General features: G+C 48.3%; 1 protein-coding gene across 1 annotated transcript in view; it reads left to right on the plus strand.

Moving 5' to 3' along the window:
- The first annotated feature begins 305 nt into the window (after positions 1-305).
- The window catches only part of Pde1b (phosphodiesterase 1B), a 30,349-nt gene continuing 10,167 nt past the window's right edge, over positions 306-20,487 (plus strand). The window contains exons 1-6 of the mRNA XM_023722897.1: positions 306-426; positions 515-637; positions 17,416-17,529; positions 18,423-18,605; positions 18,776-18,842; positions 19,166-19,282. Coding sequence (XP_023578665.1) covers positions 528-637; positions 17,416-17,529; positions 18,423-18,605; positions 18,776-18,842; positions 19,166-19,282 — 591 coding nt within the window. The 5' untranslated portion in view covers positions 306-426; positions 515-527. The remainder of the gene's footprint in view (positions 427-514; positions 638-17,415; positions 17,530-18,422; positions 18,606-18,775; positions 18,843-19,165; positions 19,283-20,487) is intronic.

Raw genomic sequence — 20,487 nt, forward strand, 5'->3', positions numbered from 1 at the left:
TGCCGGCCGCCTGCGTTGCTCTGGGTGAACACGCACTCCTGTCCTCGCGCGCTGGGCGCACGCAGCAGCTTCTCGTGCCGGGCCGGTGCGCGCGCTCGCGGCCGGGGCGCTTGGGGCTGCGTGAGCCCCCGCTTCCAATCGCTCCTCCGGGAGGGGGAGGAGTGGCTGCGCGGAGCGAGAGACTGGCGCGCCGGCAGGCCCGGGAGCAGGGAGGGGGGAGAGGGAGGGGGCTCGGCCCGCGGAGGAGGAGAGCTGCGAGGAGGCGGCGCTGGTAGCGCGCGGCGGCGGCGGCGGCGGCGCGGAGAGCTCGGACCGGGAGCCCGGAGCTTGGCTGGCGGCGGGAGACAAGCAGCCGCAGGAACTGCAGCCCTGCTAGCTCAGGCCAACCCTAGAGACACCGACCTGGCTGGTCCACGCCAGCCGCAGGTGGGAAGGGCCAGGAATGCGGGGCAGGGGTCTCTTTGACGCGTGCTGAAACTGAGCCGAGGTCCTGTCTTCTCCCTCTGTTCCCTAGACAGTGGTTGAGCATGGAGCTGTCCCCCCGAAGCCCTCCAGAGATGCTGGAATCCGATTGCCCGTCACCCCTGGAGCTGAAGTCAGCCCCCAGCAAGAAGATGTGGATTAAGCTTCGGTCTTTGTGAGTCCCAGGCCGGGAGATGGGGGGAAGGGACCTCAGGGAGCTGGGAGCGCGCGTGGTGTGTGTGTGTGTGTGTGTGTGTGTGTGTGTGTGTGTGTGTAATGGTGGGGAATAGCTGGAGCCAGGCTGGTAAATTGTCCTGGGCACACGTTGTCAGGTGCGAGGAAACACGACCGTGACACGCGTGTCCAGGCCACATGTTCAAGACATGTGCTGAGCAAACCGGTTGGTTGGAGCCGGTTTAGGAGTTACAAAGCTAATGATGTGCTTGTGCCTCTGGACCCTCGGGTGACACGCAGAGCTGAGAAGTGCACAGTATGCGCGGTGTGGCAGGGCTGCAGACCGGTAGTGTTCAGGAGGTGCCAGGCTGACTCACACGTATCCATGTGCAGGGTTGTGCAGATGTGAGACAAATCACATACGTGAGCACGAGCGTCTGGGTCACAGAGGTGTGTAGACTGATGGCACACAGCTAACTGCAGGTTTAGTGCATGGGGATAATTGTGCCAACCTGCTGTTAGAGGTATCTTGGTTGGAATCGGTAGTTTCTGCTTCTTGAACCCTGCAGAGGGGTTCAAGTATGGGGATGGAGGTACCCCATACTTTAGTCACTCATCTCTCCAGGGGCCTGGGAACTCACTCTGCATATTAAGGACACACCTGGAATCTGGAGGAGGGGGGGTTGGAGCCCCACCTGGGAGCTATAAGAGTGGGTGGTAGAGAAGAAAGACTGACTGACAGGAGCAAGGTACTGTAATTGGCTTGAGCAAAGCCTTTTTGTTTATATAGGCTCTACCAGGATCTCCAAGCACATTTATACATCTTATTGTTGCACGACCTGGGGGGTTTAGAGAGGAATAAATAGGGGAAGGAAGAACTCAGGTGTCCCATACACTGCTCTTTAGGAAGGCAGGCAACTTTTCTTTTTGCTTCTCAGAGGTGGAGAGGATTAGGTCAAAGACAAGACACACCGTGCATCATGTTTACCTCCCATTCAGCTGCCATCGATAATCGCTGCAGTCTGTTGATTCTTAATCATGAACAAGGGAAGATGCTCCACTCCGTGAGATGACTGTCTAAAACCTCAGGGAAGAGGCTCTGCTAGGACAGCTTGGCTGTTTAGTGTGGAAACAGTAAACATGGCCCCTGAACCCCTATTCCTTCCCAGTATCCTCCTCAGTCTTGAGTGTTGAAGCTTCTATTTCTGGGTTCTAATAAAAGGTGAAGAGGGGTAGGAGATGAAGAGATGGGTGCGGTTGTGATGTTCTCTAAATACTTTACCTGCACTGAGGACATCTTTATGTTGGGCAGGTGGGTCTGGTCTAGGTACTTACTGCTTAGCCCTTAGGGAGAACAGAGGTGTTGTGCACAACAAGGCTTGGATTCAAATGTGCTCTCTAGTCCCCCCATCCCTCCTTGCTGCTTCTGGCCAATGCAATTTGCCAGGCTCAATGAAGCGCAGCCTTGGAATGAGTTCTGGGATGAAGAAATGGAAACCGGATTGAATTGCTTTTTGTTGGGAGGAGCACTGAGTGATTCTTGATGGAAAATGATGCTCTGTTAATGGTAACTGAGCTGAGAGAGGGGCAGGTAGGAAGTGATTGAAAGGCAAAGAAGGGACTGATGAATGTGAGAACTCAAGATGTCTCAGGACATCTTCCTTGCAGTTGTATTGGCTCATTACATCCTCCTCGCCTGGCCTCCATTCCAGGTAGCGGTACCATGTAGAAGAGTGGGTTTTACCAACTTTACTATCTCCCCTACCTTTTAAAACAAAAGTTGTTCCTGAAAATCCATCACTATTTCTTCCTTTAGTGTAACAGGTGCTCAGTGGAGAGGGAAGGGGATCCCTAAAAGGAAGTATTGGGGCTGGGAAGGTAGCTCAGCAGTCTAAGCACCTTCCTGGCAAGTGCAAGGACCTAGGTTTGATCCCTGGTACCACATGCCATGCTGGTCCCAGAACCCTGGGCATGCTGAAATTGGGCATAGTGGTGCAAACCTGTAATGCCAGTGCTGGGGAGGCTGAGACAGGAGGATCACTCTGAGTCTGAGCTGCATAATAAGACCCTGTACCAAATAAGTAATTAAATAAATAAATAAAGGAGGCATTGAAGGGAGAGGAACAGAAGGGAGTAGAGGCAGCTGTTCCTCCAGAGTGCTTAAGAGGGGATGGAGATGGGGTTATGCAGTGGACAGGGGTCACTAATCTTATTGATTGGATCATTCTGTTCTTCACTCTCTTCAGTGAAGAGATCTGGTCCTTAAAAGGCTACGTGTACTAATTAACCTAGAAAAGTATTGTCTTCTGATTATTAATCACCAGAGTAGATTCTATTTTTTTTTCCAAGCAGAAAAAGATTTTGATATCAAGATAAATCCCAAGTTTATGATTTTCTGGATTTGGTTTTGTTTGAATATCGGGAGGCTTTGACAATCAGATTCAAAGGGAAAGGAAAGGATTTAGGATTTTTGCTGGCTAGGAGGAGTTCCCCAATTCTCTCAGTCAGGTGGTTTCTAAAGAGGTGAGAAAGGAGGAATTTCCTTAAATGGAAATAGAGCCTTCCTCCTCTTCATGGGCTATGGTAGGAGGAGGTTATTTGATCTGGAAATAGGAGCAGACATGATTATTTCAGGGCTGGGTAGTAAATGAAATGAAGGAAGATGAAATACCTATGTATCTATCTTGATTCTCCTGCTCAACATACCCATTCTCTCCTTCCTCTTTTAATTTCTAATCTAGGACATCCAGAACTCTCTTTAGAAGCCAGGTGTGGAATTTTTACCTCTGGGTGAAAGAACCCCACTAATATCATTGTGCAATGCTATTTCTTTTTTGGAGGAACATGCAAGATTTCTGTTTCCCAAAGTAGGACTCTGTCAAGGATAAATTGAGAAACTAGAGAACATGAGCTAGAAAAAGTCTCTAATTATGAGATTTCACCTGTGGCCTGCAGAAAAATTGTCTTAACTAAGCAGACTCACAAACTCTGAGGCATGACAGAGTGGTCTGGAGATGCTGGGTTAGTCATGATGATTTTCGGCATCTCTATCCCTGAGGTGAAGGATTTGACTTGGCTGCCCAGTCTTCTGAGACCAGAGGGCTTTGGAGATTGCGAGAGGGTCAGTAGAGGTAGAGAGCTTTCTCTTGTCTTTGTGAATTAAGAAAAACCATGAACAGAGAGAGACTGGTTTGCTGCCTCAGTTCATTCGTTCACTGAACAGTGATTAGAATGCCCCTGTGGGCCCCAGGGGCATGCTGGACACTGGTGTTACGTATGTGGACACAATGGATATGGCCCCTGTTCCCATGCTTGGAATCTGGTTCAACTCTATGCAGTGGGAGTGGGACAAGCAACCTACCTCTCACTTTGCTATGACTGGCAAAGTTCTACCATTCTGGGTTTCTGACATTGGGGGTTACACATACAGGGAAAGCACAGATACATTCTTCCAGGATAGTGCAAGCACCACTCTCATTCCTCTGCTTTAGTTTCTCTTAATTTTTTTTTTTTTTTATTTTACAGATAGAATTTTTCTCTTTCGGGACAATGGTTCCTTTTTCTTTTCTGCCTCTTTGGTTCACACTCAGGGCTCATAAGGTTTAGCCTCAGTGTCCTGTGCTGTGGTTCAAGGTCATTATAGCTGAGCTTCGGAGAACGGACCCAATTTTTTTTTCTCATTTTTGTTTCATCAGAATGGTACCTTGAGCGTAACGGGTACTAAACACTACTGCTAAAAAAATGGATGAACAAAAGAATATCTATCTATCTATCTATCTATCTATCTATCTATCTATCTCATAGAGTCCAGTTCTGTCCCTGATTCTGTGGTACGTATCTATCTTTGTTCAGAAAGGGAGGAGGTAGGAAATGGAGGTGGAGGAAGGGGAGATGATGTTGCTTTCTGAGTGGGTGATGCTTACAAGGTGTGGGGCTTGGGGACCTCAGGAGAGAGCCCAGAATTGGAGGAGTTACAGAGAGGATATGACAGCTCTGGAGTGTGTGAACAAGATATGTTAGGATGAGATTGTGAATGTCTGACATGTATACGCATGTGTCTGGATAAAGGTTGAGGTATGTGCCGGAAGCAAAGCTCCATGGTGATACATTTTTGTTGTCATGTTTATAAATGTCATGTATGATAAGTGCATTGGAAGGTATGCACCTACCTGAATATCTGAAATTATCCCGGGTATGAATGAGATGATGTTGATGTATATGTATGTAGGTGATGAGGTAATATTTATATGTGATCTTGAGTATATATTTGTGACACACTCAACTTTTTGGGAGGAAATCCAGAAGGCTGGGGAGAAAGCTGAGGGACAAGACCAGGTGCCTCATTAATTTACACCATCTTTTGCCCTCATTTTGTGTATAGCCCATGGGGTGATCTGGTGTGGCTCTTACCAGCTTTGAAAATCATTGTCTTCCTCTTTTCTCTGTATGTAACTGGGGAGTTGCTGTGAAGATTGCAGGATAAACTGTGACTCTGTGGACCCCTGCAGGAAAGGGAAAATTATTTCTCCCAGGTCTTAGAGGGATGTTGTTCAATTCTGTCCTCCATGCGCCAGCTCTTCCTCCTTCATTTCCAACCATGGCACAGGTTATCTCTCCTTCCTGGTTTTTATAACCCCTCTCCCACGAGTTTTCCATCTCTATTTTCTCTATTAGCTTTGCTTGACAAAAGACTGCGTAGTACCTCTGGAATGGGAAGGTGGAAAATTCCTGTGGTAAGGTGAAGCGGGGGTATGGATGGAGACAGAGCAATCAAATTCAGAGCACAGAAAGATCTTAACACCTTCTGGTCAGAATAGGCAGACTGGGGGGAATCCTGGAGGCAGCGTGATGTCAGGGGAAGAAGAGAGAAAATACTGGAGACTGGAGTTTGAGTTTGTATTTTCACTGTGCTGATTGCCAGCTGTGGATCTTGCAGTCATATAGTCTCAGCTTATCAATTCTTTCTTTGACATCATCCACATGAAGGGACTTTTAAATGAAAAAGTCTAGGGACCTGTCATCATGGAAGAGCTTGCTTTGCAGAGGAGGAGAATGAGAATGAATGCTTGACGTGGCTTCAGCGAGTGAGAAAGGTGAAGATTCAAGAGGCAAGAATGTGAATTACCTAGTAAGTTCAAATTTCAGGGTTTGGGATGTTATTTGGAAGAGTCTTGCAGATGGAGTTTATCTGAAAGCAGTGAGGGATCTGAACTTAGGGAATAAGATGGGGTAGGCCTGCAGGAGGCTGTCTGTGAAGCATATTGGCCCCTGAAGTCAAAAGAAAGGAGAAGGATTCCTTAGCTTCTTGCCTCAGTGGTCAAAAAAGTGAATGGACTATTTGTAGTTCTAAGAGATGGCGAGTGTGGGGAGTCCCCGCACGAGTGGGTTCTGTAACCCCTGGGGAATTCCTCTTTGGTAGGGGTCTCATCAGGTATGCCACATCCTGTTTTAGACAGTCTCTAAATGTCTGTTAGAACTCAAACAGCAGCATGTCCAAGGACCTTAGTAGGTAGGGTGGAAAAGGACATAGAACATTCCACATTTTAGGTTGCATTTGTCATTTTTGCCCAGAAGAAGGTAAAGGAAGTTGGGAATGAAGTGGCAAGCTGGTGAGAGGCTCAGTCAGACCACAGCCTGGGCATCTCTAGACCTTTTCTACCTGCCCTGTGCCTAGAGCCTTCCTGGAATCCATTTACTTTGTTGCAAGCATTCCCACTGTTTTTTTTTTTTTTTCTATTTCTTTTTTGGTATTGGGAATCGAACTCAGTACCTTGCACTTGCCAGGCAGGAGCCATGCCACTGAGATACATCCCTGGCTCTCTTTTTTTCTCTCCTGCCCTTTAGTGATGGGCTGTGATGAAGTAATCTTAGAAAGATATTTTGCCTGCTTTTGAGACAAAGCATTAAGGATTTGTCTCCATCTCTGCTATGCTGTTTCCTTTCTTCTTCCTTTATTTTATTTACTTAGATGTATTTGGTTGTTGCAGGGTCTCACTATGCAGTTCAGACTCATAGTGATCCTGTTTTCAGCCTCCCCAGTCCTGGGATTACAGGCATGCACAACTATGCCTGGACTTTGTGGCTGGCTCAACCCACCCAGGCGGTGGGGCTGGTGCGGCATGTGGTGCTCAGGATCAAATTGTGGTCCCTATGCCTGCCTAAGCTTGCTCACCAAATGCTTTAGTCCACTGAGTTATCTCACTGGCCCCTCTTCTTCCTTTATTGCTTCTGCATCCTCTCCTCTGCCCTTGCCTCCCCTGCCTCTATATTTCTTTGGCTTTCTTTTGTAGGCTCCAGTCTGCTGGGCTCCATTTTGGTCTTCTTTCTTGGCCCTCCTCCTCTCTCTTTCCTTTGACTTCACCTTCCATTCTGGTTTTCTGCCTCCTACTCTTCCCCATCTTGGCCAGGAGTCAGAAAATCCCAGGGATGCCCTCCCCGCCCCCAGGTGTTGCTGTGGTGATGGTGTGTTGCTGGGGGGACCCTTTGGGACCTTCTTAGGAGTCCAGCCAGCCTCAACTCCTATCTTCTGCAAGGCCTTTCTTTGGTCTTCTTAGTGACCTCATCCACTCAGATCCTCCAGGGAGGAAGCCAAGTAATTGCCATTGAATCTCAAGGGGCTGATTTTTCTCAGGTATGGAAGTTGAGTAGCTATTTTTCAACTCCCTTCAGGACAGCAGCAGAGAAAGAGGCACAAAACCGGGGCAGCATGTAGGGTGGAGGTGAGACAGCCAGGGAGACTGTAAGTAGGTAAATAATGAGACTCCCTGCTGAGGGAGGAAAACTAGATGGCCCAAGTGATCTGGGAGAGAATCCTAGGAAAGGGCACGGTGGGACATGAGGAGGGAAGAAGGGCTGCCCAGCAGGGAAAAGCAGAACACCGAGCTGCTATCTGTGCCCTGCAGGGCTGTTCCCAGTGCCAATGCTTGCCCTTCTGCCCTCGTCCCCAAGCCCTGCTGCTGCTCCTGTCCCTCAGCTCCCGCTGCATCTGTGGGGCTTAGCCTCATCTGGGAAGCAAGCAGCAGGTTAGGATTCCACTTTAGCACTCCAGCCCTGGCAGAAATCCTCCGAGGGAGCTGCACTGGGGTTTTCGTAGAGAAGCAGGGTTGGTGGGAAAAGAGCTGGGGTATATCCAGGGAGAGGCCCGGGAATGTGGGGCTGGGAAAAGTCAGAAAGGGTGCATTTCAGGGGATAATGTTGGCTAAAGCCAGCCTCTCAGGGCGTCTGATTCTACAGTTGCAACAGAGAGTCAGATTTGCAAATAATGTGGAGGCTGCAGTAGGGTGATTAGGCTGCCAGCTGGTATTGGCACCACTTAGGAGAGGAGAGGAGCTTGGCTTGCTGGGGCGGGGATGCAGGCAGGACCTGGACATGAAAGAAGGAAGGAGGGAAGCACAGAAGTGTCTCAGGCCTGTCCTTGGGTTCCTGCTCCCCTGTTTATCAGCTCCTGCAAATCTGGCTTGGCACCTTCTCCTTAGTTTTCTCTTCTATACCCACCTTGTTTGGAAACTTCTTGGGGCCTGGGCTGAGTAAGTACAAATGCCAGCTGTGTTCCCAAGCTCCTAAACCCTAACTGACTCTCTACCAAGCGTTAGAAATTCCAACCTGAAAAATACATAGTAAATCAAACTGCAGTAATCTCACCCCAAAGATGTCTTTGTCCCTCCCATTCTCTCCCCTTCTCTCTTCCTTTTAAGCCAGGGATATAATTCAGCAGGCACAGTGCCTGCCTGGCAAGCACGAAGTTGTGAGTTTGATTCCTGGCATAAATAAATAAACAAATACATATATACCAATGTTTTCCTTTTAAGTGCCAACAAAGTTAGCTGTTGTTTTGATTGCAGCAAGATGGATTAGAGATAGATATGCAGAAGGACTTCCTGGGAAATTCTTGGAGGTGAGAATGTGCCCTTCCTCTGGTAAAAAGGAAAGCAACCTTATTCTTTTAAGATCAGGTTAGAGCTGACTTGGGAGAATCAGTGAGCTAGTCAGAGAGGCTGAACTCTGGAATCTACGAATCAAGACCCTGGCAGCCTTCTTCCCTACTGCTTCATTCCCACATCCTAAACCTGAGAGCCATAAAGGGTTACAGAGAAGGAAACTGATGCCCACAGATGGTTGGCATGATGCAGGCAGTGTTGGAAGCAGATTCAGATTTTGCTGACCCATAATCTATGGTTGCCCCACTGTACCTGTGGTCATTCCTCACCAAGTTTCCAATTCACTTTCCCATCCCAGGCTGCCTCTTCCATCTGCAGGCATGCGGGAAGCAGGGCATCTGCTGGGAACATCTGTTGAGATATGGTTTGGAGGGCCAGCAGGGTGGTCCGTGTGGAGGTGGTAAATGAGCAGAATTAAATAGCATGGACAAGCAAACTGGAGAAAGAGTTCTTTTGCACTGGGGCCTGGGAGCATCCTTTCCCTCTTGCTGTCCTCTGATGTTCTTGCCCACCTTTCTGAGTTCCTCCCTGTCTCCAGGGCTGAAGTCTGAGGGAGAGGTGATTTGTTTGTGTGTGGGTCTGGGCACTGGAACAGCAGGGTCCTTTTTAGTCTGGGCTCAAGCTCCCACTGTTTAGATTACTCCCTTTCTCATGTGATCTGAGCTGTACTGGGCTGTTGCTAGGAACACCTGTTGGAAACAGTTTCTGGCTAGGAGGCAGAGGGAGAGCTGCTTTCAGACAGGCAGGGAGGAAAACAGTCTCCCCCTTAATACCTCCTCCCTCAGTATTTTCCGACTCGCTCCTGTAGTACCTTCCAAATCTCCTTCCTTCCCTGCCTTCTTAGTAACTCCCCCCTCCTCCCTAACCTTCCTGTATTCTCCTGGCCTTGTCCTTTCCCCACTGTTTCCCAGCTCCTTTGTCCAGTGCCTTAGAGATCTCTCACCACTGCTGCCATGTCAACCTGAGGCCTGCTGCCTTCCAGAATGGCACCCCAGCTCTGCCACCAGGGGGGCTATTTTTATCTCTGGAGCCACCCCCGCCACTCTGCCCAGCCAGCTGCCAGAACTGGGGCTGCTCATATAGCAATGGGAAGTCAGGGGGACAGAAATGCTCGGGTGAGGTAGAGGGCTGGTTGTTTTTGGTTTCTGGAGCACCATGCTCTGCATAATTGCTGGCCTCTACTTACACTGTCTCTCTGGCCCCTGTGGAGTCAGAAGCCAGAGAGAAGCCCTAGATGTCTTCAGTGGTGGTGACAGAGAGCCTGGAGCTTTTCCTCTAATAGTCCAGGGGGGTCTGGATAAAGAAATGCACTCTGCCTACAAGGGTGCTTTGTTTGTAAAGAACTTTCAGTGGTATTTGCTAAGATAACTTAAGAATCAGACTAAATAATAATCCTTTGCTTTCATGCATTATTTTACAATACTCAAAATGCTCTCATATATAATATCTCATCAAGTCCTTGTGAAAATTTTATTTACCCCCTTGAGAAAAGGAAACTAGAGCTCAGAGGTTATGTGTAGTGAGAAAGTTTAGGTGGAATTCTCCTGATTTTAATTGATATCCTCTTTATAGGATTTAGAATTTGGCTCTTTTAATTTCTGGGACTTTGGAGCCTTGAGATCAGCCAGTTAATCCCTTCTCTGACACATGTCCCCTGTCCCTGTTGCTGCTCCTCTATTCTTCATTGACCAGAGGCAGAGTCTCCTGTCCTCCATTTGTTGCCTCAAAACTGCCTCCTCAGTACAGAGTGGGAAAACCTGGGCATGGGCAGGGGCGGGAACCGTTATGATGGGTGGGCTTCTTTCTATTTTTAAACTACATTTAAGGACTAATGGAAAATTTATACTATCCCCTTTGCTGGTTCCTTCATAGCTAAGTCCTGCTCCCAGCTAGGACTGTCTCCTGATCTCAGACACAGGTAGTATGTGGCAGGTGCATGAATGTGTGGGGTGTGAAATGTTTTCCCCAGGAAGGAATGGCAGCTGACCCATAGCCCTTCTTACTAGGATCTGTTAATAGTAAGAGGTGAGAGTGAGTAATGTAGCCTGTGTATGTGGGGCGATGTGCTAGGCAGTCATTTTCCAACTAACTTATTGGGCAGGAGAGTGAAGAATGACATCTCTCTAGACTAGACATCCTCTCCTAACTTTTCTAGTTGATGAAAGAAATTGCTACCTTTCAGTAGGAGGTTTGGGGCTGGAGTAGCAGGGCCTACAGTAGGGAACAAGGGAGCAAGAGCTGGCACTTGATGTTCCAGGTTGTGTGCACCTGTCTACCACCTGGCCCACTGTCACCCCCACCCCTCTGGGCAGCTTGTCCAGATGACAAGCCAAGTGATCCTGGCTGGCAGTTCTGCATCTCTAACGACTCTGGCTCTGACGTTGGGTCTGGTCCTTTCTGAAAACAATCAGCCAGCTTCCGGTGTTGTGGAGTGGCTGGAGGGTTAGGGCACAGAGAGAGTGGGTTTCTTTCTACAGTCTGCAGCAGCCCTGCCTCAAAGCCACCAGTTTAGTAGAAAACAACTCAGAAGTCTTTAACCTCCAAGCTCTCACTATTGTGGAATCCCTCTTGCACTTGTTCCAGTGCTAGCTGAGCGGAGAAACAGCAGGTTCCTAAACTTGAATTGTTTAAAATCTTTCTGGGTTTTGGCACAGTGACAATGTATTTTAATTTCCCTCTGCTTTTGAGAGGGACGACTTCCCATCATAAAATCCCAACTCTTGGCCTGTTTCTTTTTTCTCTTTCTCCTGCTGTACTCATCCCCGTGAGTCCTTTTCTTCGTTTTCACATCACCCCCTGCCCTAAATCCTAGACTGAGGGAACTACAGGCGCCCGGAACTCTTGCTGCAGCTTTAGGCTTCTCTCTGCCTTCCTCTTAGCCCCGCCTTACCACTCAGCTGACCAATCGCAGCCCCAATGCACTTGTATTGGTGACGTCATCCCACAGCCAATCGGGAGGCGGCTGGTGCTGTGTGCGCACGTCCACTTCGCCTGGTGGAGGCCAGCTTCTTTTTTCCCTAACCGGAAAGAGAGGGAACAAAGTCTAGAGGTGGAAGAAGGAATCCTGGTCTCCAGGTGCCTTTGCCTCCTCCTGTGCCAGCCCATCACTTCTCCGCCTCTGGGCTGGATTGACCTTTCTCTAGTTCACAGTTTCCCACCAATCTCCATTTCACAGATAAGAAACCTGAGGTTGGGAATGCTGAAGTATTTTGTGCAGCTTCTTGGTCTTTATGAACAAGACCTCCGGTCTTTTACTCGCTATTTGGAGGTGAGGACCCCTGCTTCCCTGAGGAGCCCTCTCTGGAGAAACACCTCCTGACTCCTAACTTCAGCAAGCCCCTCCCCAACAGTTTCTAAATCTTCTCCGGGAGGAAGTCTCCCCCTTTCCCTTCAGTTCTTTCAGAAAGGTTAAAGATCGTTTTGAAGAATGGTTTCAGAGAAAAGACAAGAGGAATGCAAATCTCAGCCCTGGTGGTGGGGCAGGGCTTGAGTACAGCCCTTTCCCCTGGCGTGCCAGACTTCTTGGTGACAGATTCAGGATGGTTGCTTGTCCCTGTGTCCTAAAGCCTCCTGCTAACCTCTTGTTCTCAAAGAGGAGCCCCACCTCCTCAGAGCAAGGGGCTGGCCTAGGCTATTTCTGTCCTTTCTGGGATTCTTCTGACAACAGATTCTTGTTTTCAGTCTGATTCAGATGTGAAACTTTTCCCGCAGCCTCTCACCCAGTTCCTGTAGGCTGGGTCTCTGCCTCTTCTCTCGTTTCTCCGTTTAGCCACGTTCTTCCAGTTCTACTTCCCAAAGTGCTTTCTGGTCAGATGCTCAGTTCTACTGAGACCTACAGGAGGAAGTTGGGAGATCAAGAGGGAATTGTTTTCCTGTGGGGGGCCCAGGTCCCCAGGTCCCAGTGTTTTGATTCTCTGGAGTAGAAATCTTTGGTTCTCATGGCACATCCTGTTCCTGTTCAGAGGAGCCATCTGCAGGGCCCCATTCTCAGGTAGGTGCCAGGGAGAAGGTAAGAAGAGGGGAGGAAGAGAGGACAGAGTGGTCATGGATCTACAAGGAGTTTAATGGACAGTCAGAACTTGACTGTCCCCATATGTTGTGTGTGTATGTGTGCCTGTGCACTTCTTACTCCACCCACCTCTCCTTCACTTTATTCTTCCATGTCCATCTCTTTTTCTTTTTATCACTTTCTCTGAACTATGGTAGGTGTGGTAGCGGGGGTTCTCTTCCTTCTCTCCTTCCTAGTCTCCAGTATCTTTAGTTTTTAAAAAAATGTATTCAGTACTGGATCTCATTTTGCAGCTTGGACTCATAGTGAGCCTCCTATTTTCAGCCTTCCCAGTGCTGGGATTATAGGTGTGTACCACCATGCTCAGTCTTGGTGGCTGGCTCAGTGCACCCTGTGGGGTGGGATTGAACCCCTTTCCCTGCGCTTGCCTCAGCAGGTGCTTGGTCTGCTGAGCTATCTCTCTGGGCCCCACAGCATCTTTAGTACTTTACATACCTTTAAAATTTCTTTATCTTTCTTAAGAACTCAAGCTAGAAATAGAACTCTTTATTCCAAGTCCCCTAGCTTGGACTTGTTTCATCCTAAGCCTCCTACTTATAGTCACCTTCTTTTTTGGGGGGGGAGGGTAGGTGCTGGAAGTAGTAGCAAGGGCTTTGGAAACCCTGAGAACAGGAGCCATGTGATGATGCACAGAATTGGGTTGCTGGGGGCTGGGGAAGCTGGGCTTCTCTGGGTGTTAGTGCCCAGATTCTTTCAGTTGGCCGCCTTGAGCTAGGAAAGGCTTGGGCCTCCCAGGTGAGGAGACCTGAGGCTTTTCCTTCACACAGGAACTGAAGGTAAAGGAGAAAATGGTGGTAGTAGTAAGGGTGAAAATAGTAGTATTAGAGGAAGGTTCCAGTTTTCCATGGGGCTGGTTGAGGATTGGACTGTGCTGAGCATCTTGTCCTACAGGGAAAGGGACCATCCCCATGGCTGGTTCTCAGAGGGCCTGCCAAAGGGCTGGATTCAAATTGATATGGGTGGGGAGAAGGACTTCCTGCAGAACAATGTGGTGTGGGCTTTGGCTGGATCTGAGGAGATCCTTATTGAAAGGCTTTGGAAAAAAAGGGCCTGCTGGCCAGCAAGTACTGTGTATGTGTTTGACTTTAGGAGGGTGCGGTTTAGCATCTGTGTCCTTTCAGCTGTTTGAGTCCAGCTCCTGTTCTTGGATTCATTCTTGGTCAAATTTATTCTTTAATTTTCCCTCTTCTCTTTACCCCCTCCTCCCAGTAACATCCAGATCATGTTTAGTTCAGATTGCGACAAAAGCTATACAAGAGCTCCTGGATGAGATCTAGAGGCAAGAGGAGGAGGAGCTTGGAGTTCAAGTGGAAGGAGTCGTGTGTTTCAAGTCAACCTGTGATTTTATTCTTCTTCTAGACTCACTGTGAGAGTCTTAGAAGCTCTGGCTTGGGGGTGTCACCTGTGAGCTATGGTGACAGAGTTTTTCCTGTTTCTTATTTGTTGAATGCTCTCTGAGTACACACTGTTGCTCTGTGTACGGAGGTCAAGGTACAGCAATTACGTCAGTGCCACCCAGGTGCTTGTCATCTTTCATAGTTGGACTGGCTGAGGCTGAAGAAGCTCTGGGGAATGCTTTCAGCCTCTTTCCACAAGATTACAGTTGTTCTGCTCTGACATCTTTATTGTTTGGACGTATAAATGGGTCCCATTAGTGTGAGCTGTGGGCCTGACCAAGCTGACTGAGATTGATAGGACTGACAAGTTGGATGATCTTGGACAAGTGATTTAGCCCCTTAAAAGGTTATGTGAGAATCAGATTACAAAAGAGGGATGATAATTATCATAATTATTTTATCTCTTTCATTAGAAGGCTTCCTAATTACCTGCCTTTGAACTAGGCTTCCTCTTTTCCAAGTGGATTTAGAGTGACAGGGTATGTAGGTGCTTGCTGAGTTTGAAGGGAGCGTGGTGTGAGCTGGGTGGCGTCAGTACAGGGCTAGTTAGTTTCCTATTCCGATCATGTTTATGGAAAACAAAGCTTTTGCTTGTGTCAGGCTGTTTGCATACAATATTTCATTTAATCCTCTTTTTAAAATTTATGTAGGGGCTGGGGAGATGGCTCAGTAGAATAAGCGCTTACCTGGCAAGTGCAAGGGCCTGCATTCAATCCCTGGTTCCGAAAAAAAAAATATATACATATATATATATATATATGTATATATATGTATTTGGTACAGGGTCTCACTACACAGCTTGGACTTGTAGTAATCCTCCTGTTTTCAGCCTCCCCAGCACTGAGATTACAAGCATGTGCCACCATCCCTGGTCTCTGGTTGCCTCAGTGCACCTGGTAGTGGGGCCAGGACAGCATATAGTACTGGGGATCAAACTCAGCTTCGAGTGCTTGCCTAAGCAGGAGCTTAGTCTGCTGAGCTATCTTGCCAGCCCCCTTTAATCCTCTTAATAGCCTTATGAAGCGGATTTGTTATTATCTTTACCATTTCACAGATGAGGAAATTGACATTCTAAAAGCTCTCAAACTCTAGAATGGATTAGAATCATTTGGGGTGTTTAAGAATGTACATTCCCGGAGCGTCTCCTCAGAAATCCTGATCCAGCAGGTGTGCAGCAAGGTAGAATCTAATGTTTAACATGTGTTTAAGGCAGTTTTGATTCTGGGAGTCTCCAGGCCATGTTTTAATAAATACTGACTAAGAGTTAGTGACTTGCTCAGAGGCTCACAGCAGATGTTGATAGCTTTGAATGTGGGGTTCCAGCTTTCTAGACTTTGCTGCGCAGTACGCTTTGCAAAAGTGCCTCTGGTGCTGGGGTTTTTGCGCTGGAAATGGAGTTAGCATTTCCTTCTGTATCTCCCTGCTCACAGGCCCATTGTGAGGATAAAATGAGATAATGTAGGAGAAGCACTTTTCAAAATGTAGAGCTGGCAGCATCCTTAGTGATTATGCAAATACATGCAAATGAGCACCCGTGGGTGTGGCTGTTCACTTGGGAGTCAGTGCTCAGATGTGTGTTGTAAGAGGTAGGTCTAGAAGGAGACTGGAGAGCTGTGGTGGACCTTGGCCCCTGGAGACAAGAGTTTTGGTTGTAAGAGGGCTGAGTAAAGTAGGTTAAAGTAGAAGTGGGACTTCGGGACAGACAGAACCACAGAGAGAAGTAGAGGCCTTCCTTTTTGGGTTGTGTGCCCCTAGCTTCCAGGACTCTGGCCATTAGGAATAACTGCTGTAGGAGAGGGAAGCCCTGGCTTGTGCCTGGGTCCTGGACGCAGCATGTACCTCTTTGTTCGTGATCTCTAGTCTATTCTGGAAGGTGCTGGCTGGCAGCCCCTTTCTAGCTCTTTAGCTGGGAAAGCCTTTTGTGACATCTAGCCTCTCTCTAGTCCTCCTCCCTAATGAAGCTGGAGCTGGGACTGAGTGTTAGTAAGCCCGCCCTCCTTCTCATGAGGCAACCCGCTGTTTCCACATGGAAACAGTGCAGCAGGGAAGCTGGAAGTGAGATTTGAAGATAGCCCACTGGCAGAGGCTGCAGCATCATCTCCAACTCCCTCCTCCTCCCGTTTTTACCTCTTTCCCTTCTGCCCCATTTGCTCTCAGACATGTTGGCCAGAACTGCTGGGCCTTGAGGTGAGAGTTGGCTGGTGATTACTTCCTGGGGCTGGCTATTTCGGGCGTCCCTATTCCAAAGTTGCTGCGACCCCAGGATTCTAAAGCTGCTTCTGTTCAGGAATGCTGCTGTCCTCCCTCCCTGGCATCCCTGGGAATTGATGCTAATTTCAGCCTCTGGTCCCTGACTCATGCTCTTTTCCTCTCTGACTCATAAGGTGACCTTGGGTTTTTGAAGCCCCTCTCAGTGGGAATTGCAATGGCTACCATTTCACTCCAGTGTTGTTTTAGGTGGGGTGGGGCAGGGCTAAGGAGGGAAGGAATGTTTTATTTCTTTCTTCAAAATTGCCACCTAAAGCTAGAGAGCCTGTGTGGTTTTTACTGCCTGGGCTGGACTCGCCAGACTTGAACCTCTCAGTCGCTGACCCTGGAATTCATGTGGGCCAAACATGGGGGGAATCATCCCTTGAGGCAAAGCATCCAGTCAGTGTGCGCCCTGGCTTTATCAGATCACTTGTGCCATGCGAGATGCTCTGGCTGGGCCAAGATAGGCCTAATAACCTGCCTAGGCTTCTCTCTGACACGTGACCGGGGAGCCAGGGGTTAACCCAGCTTTGTCCTGGTTGATGGATTCTGGAATCATAATCCATTAGCTCTGCCTGTGTGGAGTGAGGCCAGGCGAAAGCATTCAGCTTGGTCTTTGTTCTGTGCTGTTTGCCATCCCTGCCAGGGACAGAGGGCTGTAGACATGTTCCCTTCCTCCCTGTCTTGACCAAGAGACAATGAAAGACTCCTGGGGGCTATTTTGATTGCTCTTCAAAGCCCTCTTCACTAGGAGAAATAAGCAGTTTCAGCTCTCATTCATATATGAAAGAAATCATCCCCAAAACATCACCATAGGGACTTGTTCCTGCGTACTTCTGCTCAGCCTAGGCAAGCAGTTTAAACAAGAGTTTGCAGAAAATACTGGCTGAAAGGGCTGGGCGTGGTAGAGTCAGGAAAGTCTGAGGTTAAAGTTTGGTGATAGATTCACTTAATACTGGCAGTAGCCTTGGCCCAAGATGAAAAACATTACTTGCTGTTATCATTAATTTTAGAATTATTAACAATTTATGGGTGACTGAGGGTGTCGCTGTAAAATACACCCTATTAGTAGGCTCTGTGACAAGGTAGCAGCATCCGAGCAGAATGTCTTATCCACACCCTGCAGGCTGCGCTACATGGTGAAGCAGTTGGAGAATGGAGAGGTAAACATTGAGGAGCTGAAGAAAAACCTGGAGTACACAGCTTCTCTGCTGGAGGCCGTCTACATCGATGAGACTCGGTGAGCAACACCCACACACCTGAGAAGAAAGGCTTCAGAGAGGGGGAGTGAGATGGAAAGCTGGAGGCGAGGGACGGGAGACAAAGACAGCCAAGAAGAGAGAGGTGACTGGGTCACACTGAGCTAGTGGCAGAGATAAAGAGAAGAAGAGACAGGGATGCAGAGATAAAGACAAACACAGATAACACGAAGGAGGGGTATAGTTCAGCAGTAGAGCGTTTCCCTAGCATTTGTGGGACCTAGGGTCAGCCCCTGGCACCAGAAAATGAGAGAGAGAAGGCAGGGAGAGAAGGAAAGGTGGGAGAGGGCCTTAGAGTTGGAAGAGGCCCTCTAGCTCATCTGATCTTCCCCTTCCCCGTGTGGAAGACCTCTCCGTGCTGCTCAGCACAGTAGCCACCAATTACACCTGGCCGTTGAGTGCTGGTGAGGGTGAAATGCAATGTATAAGTACATCACGTTGGATTCCAAAGTTTTAGAAAAAAGAATGTAAAAAGTCATTAGCATATTTTATGTTGATTTACACTGAAGTAATATTTTGGAGGTTTTAGTTTAAATAAAATTTATCATAAAACAAGCTTCACATTTTTATTTTTTAAAGTTTCACATTTTTAAACTTTAGTGTAGTTACTAGAAAGTTTAAAATTTCATGTACGTAGTTGTTTTTGTTGGATTGTTCTGTTGTACCTATGGCAAAGATGTTCCTTTTCTTTCATGAACACTTCCTTAGTCAGACACTTCCTGCTCCTATAAGTGAGCTACTTCATCCTTGGAATTGCTAGCTAATGATATAGAAATATAAACAAATAGCAAAGGAAAGGAGAGGGACGGCCTGAGACCTGGAGCTGGCTTGAGAGTCACTAGGTAAGATGTACTCATTCCTCCCCGGGCCTCAGGCAAATCTTGGACACAGAGGATGAGCTCCAGGAGCTGCGGTCTGATGCTGTGCCTTCAGAGGTGCGGGACTGGCTGGCGTCCACCTTCACCCAGCAAACCCGAGCCAAAGGCCGCCGCGCAGAGGAGAAGCCCAAGTTCCGAAGCATTGTACATGCTGTGCAGGCTGGGATCTTCGTGGAACGGTGAGGTTTGCACATTCAGCCTCCCTTTCCCTCTTGCCATGACCCCTCTTTCCCTAGCACCCTGGTCTTTCAGGATCCTGTATGCCTGTGATGCATCCCCGTTGCTCCATTTGGACAGATCCTTCTTCCCAGGACTTTACACCTCATTTCTTTGCCTTCCCCTCTCTCAGGATGTTCCGGAGAACATATACCTCTGTGGGCCCCACCTATTCTACTGCAGTCCACAACTGTCTCAAGGTGATCCTTGGGTTTTTGGAAAAGAGGTGAAATTTGGGGTTGGAATAGCCATTGAGGCTTCTGGGCTCTGTTTTTGGTGTGATTTTTTACCTTCCCTTTAACTGTTTTCTCATGTTATGTAAAACAACTTTTGCCCACTCTATGGGCAAACCCTTGTCTTCTTATCTCTCCTATACTGAGAGATATCTGGGCAGAAAGAGGCCAACTCCACCACCTTTTGTGGTCCTACTTCCTAAGTCTCTGTAATCCCTGGAAAGTCCTTCTTGAAATCTAACTGTAGCACCAAAGGGTGCTCCCTTGCCTAGTCCATTGTTTCTCCACAGAACCTGGATCTCTGGTGCTTTGATGTCTTTTCCTTGAACCGGGCAGCAGATGAACACGCCCTGAAGACCATTGTTTTTGAGTTGCTGACTCGACATAACCTCATCAGCCGTTTCAAGGTCGGACAGCATCCTACCTGTGCCTCCAGGAAGGAGTCTTCACTTCTCTCATTCCCATTCTGAAACATTCTCAGCACATAGAGTCCATGGGCTCCTCAGTCGGTCTCAGCCTCCAAATCGTCCCCAAATCTACTGTAGCCCAGCCCTCCTGGTTCTTGCTGCAGTTCCAGCCCCTGACCTTATTGAGGAGGATAGGATTTTAGCCCAAATGCATTTAGCTTTGGATTCTGCTCCTCCTCTTGAACTCCCCTGACCCTACTTGTCCTCAGTAGCCGACTGTAGTTCACTCCCCCTTTCTGCTCCTCTGTGGGCTCCCCGGGCCTCGAGTCCAGCTGCTGTCACAAGTGCCCTTTGGGACTAGAGTCTCTGCTTCCTAACACAAGAAAGGGAGATAGAACAGGTCATTTCCTTGCCTGTGACCCAGCTCTTGACAGGGGTGGGCGGGGCTGTGTGCAGGGGCAGTGTGTGTGAGCTCCATTTGCTCTGTAGCTTGGCTGCCTGGGAAGAGTGCTCTGGGCTTCATGGATTCTCCAGAAGTGGCACTAGGAGGGAGTTTCTTTTGGGAGGGAGTAAAAACTAAGAAAAAATACTTTCATGTGGAAAACATTTGGGAGTGTTGGGAGATAGTTCAGTAGAATAAGTTCCGGAGTTCAATCCCTGGTACTGGGGGGGGGGGGAGAAAAGGAAAAAGAAAAACTGCACTTGGAAGTAGGGAGGAAGGGGTTTAAGAATTGTTGTGGGTCACTTGGTTGGCAGGGGAGGGGACATTAGAGGTGAAGGAAGCGTGGTCCGAGTGGCCATAGAGGGAGGCAGTCAGGTGAAGGGCCCTTTCTGCTGGGCTGTTGAAAGTTGGTCCAGCTACCTTGGCTTTGCTTCACTGGGACAGACTGCTCATCCATGTGTGCCTTCCCTGGACATGTGACCACCTCCTTTTTCAACAGTTCTGGAGAGAGTTTCCAAAACTTTTCGTGAGGTGCTCAGCTGACTTCAGTGACTTCCTGGTGCCAGTCCTGCTGTTTTGTTGAATTTCTCCCAATACTGCCCTGCTCAGGGCAGAGACTAGCAGAGACTTCTCCCCATCCTGGTGTCCACACCAGTTCTTTTTTTTTTTTTAATTTTATTTATTTATTTATTTGAGAGAGAGAGAGAGAGAGAGAGAGAGAGAGAGAGAGAGAGGCCAGCTCAGCCCACCAGGGGGCGGGCTG

Source organism: Octodon degus, unplaced genomic scaffold (genome assembly GCF_000260255.1).
Source record: "Octodon degus isolate 3935 unplaced genomic scaffold, OctDeg1.0 scaffold00093, whole genome shotgun sequence".
Lineage (NCBI taxonomy): Eukaryota > Metazoa > Chordata > Mammalia > Rodentia > Octodontidae > Octodon > Octodon degus.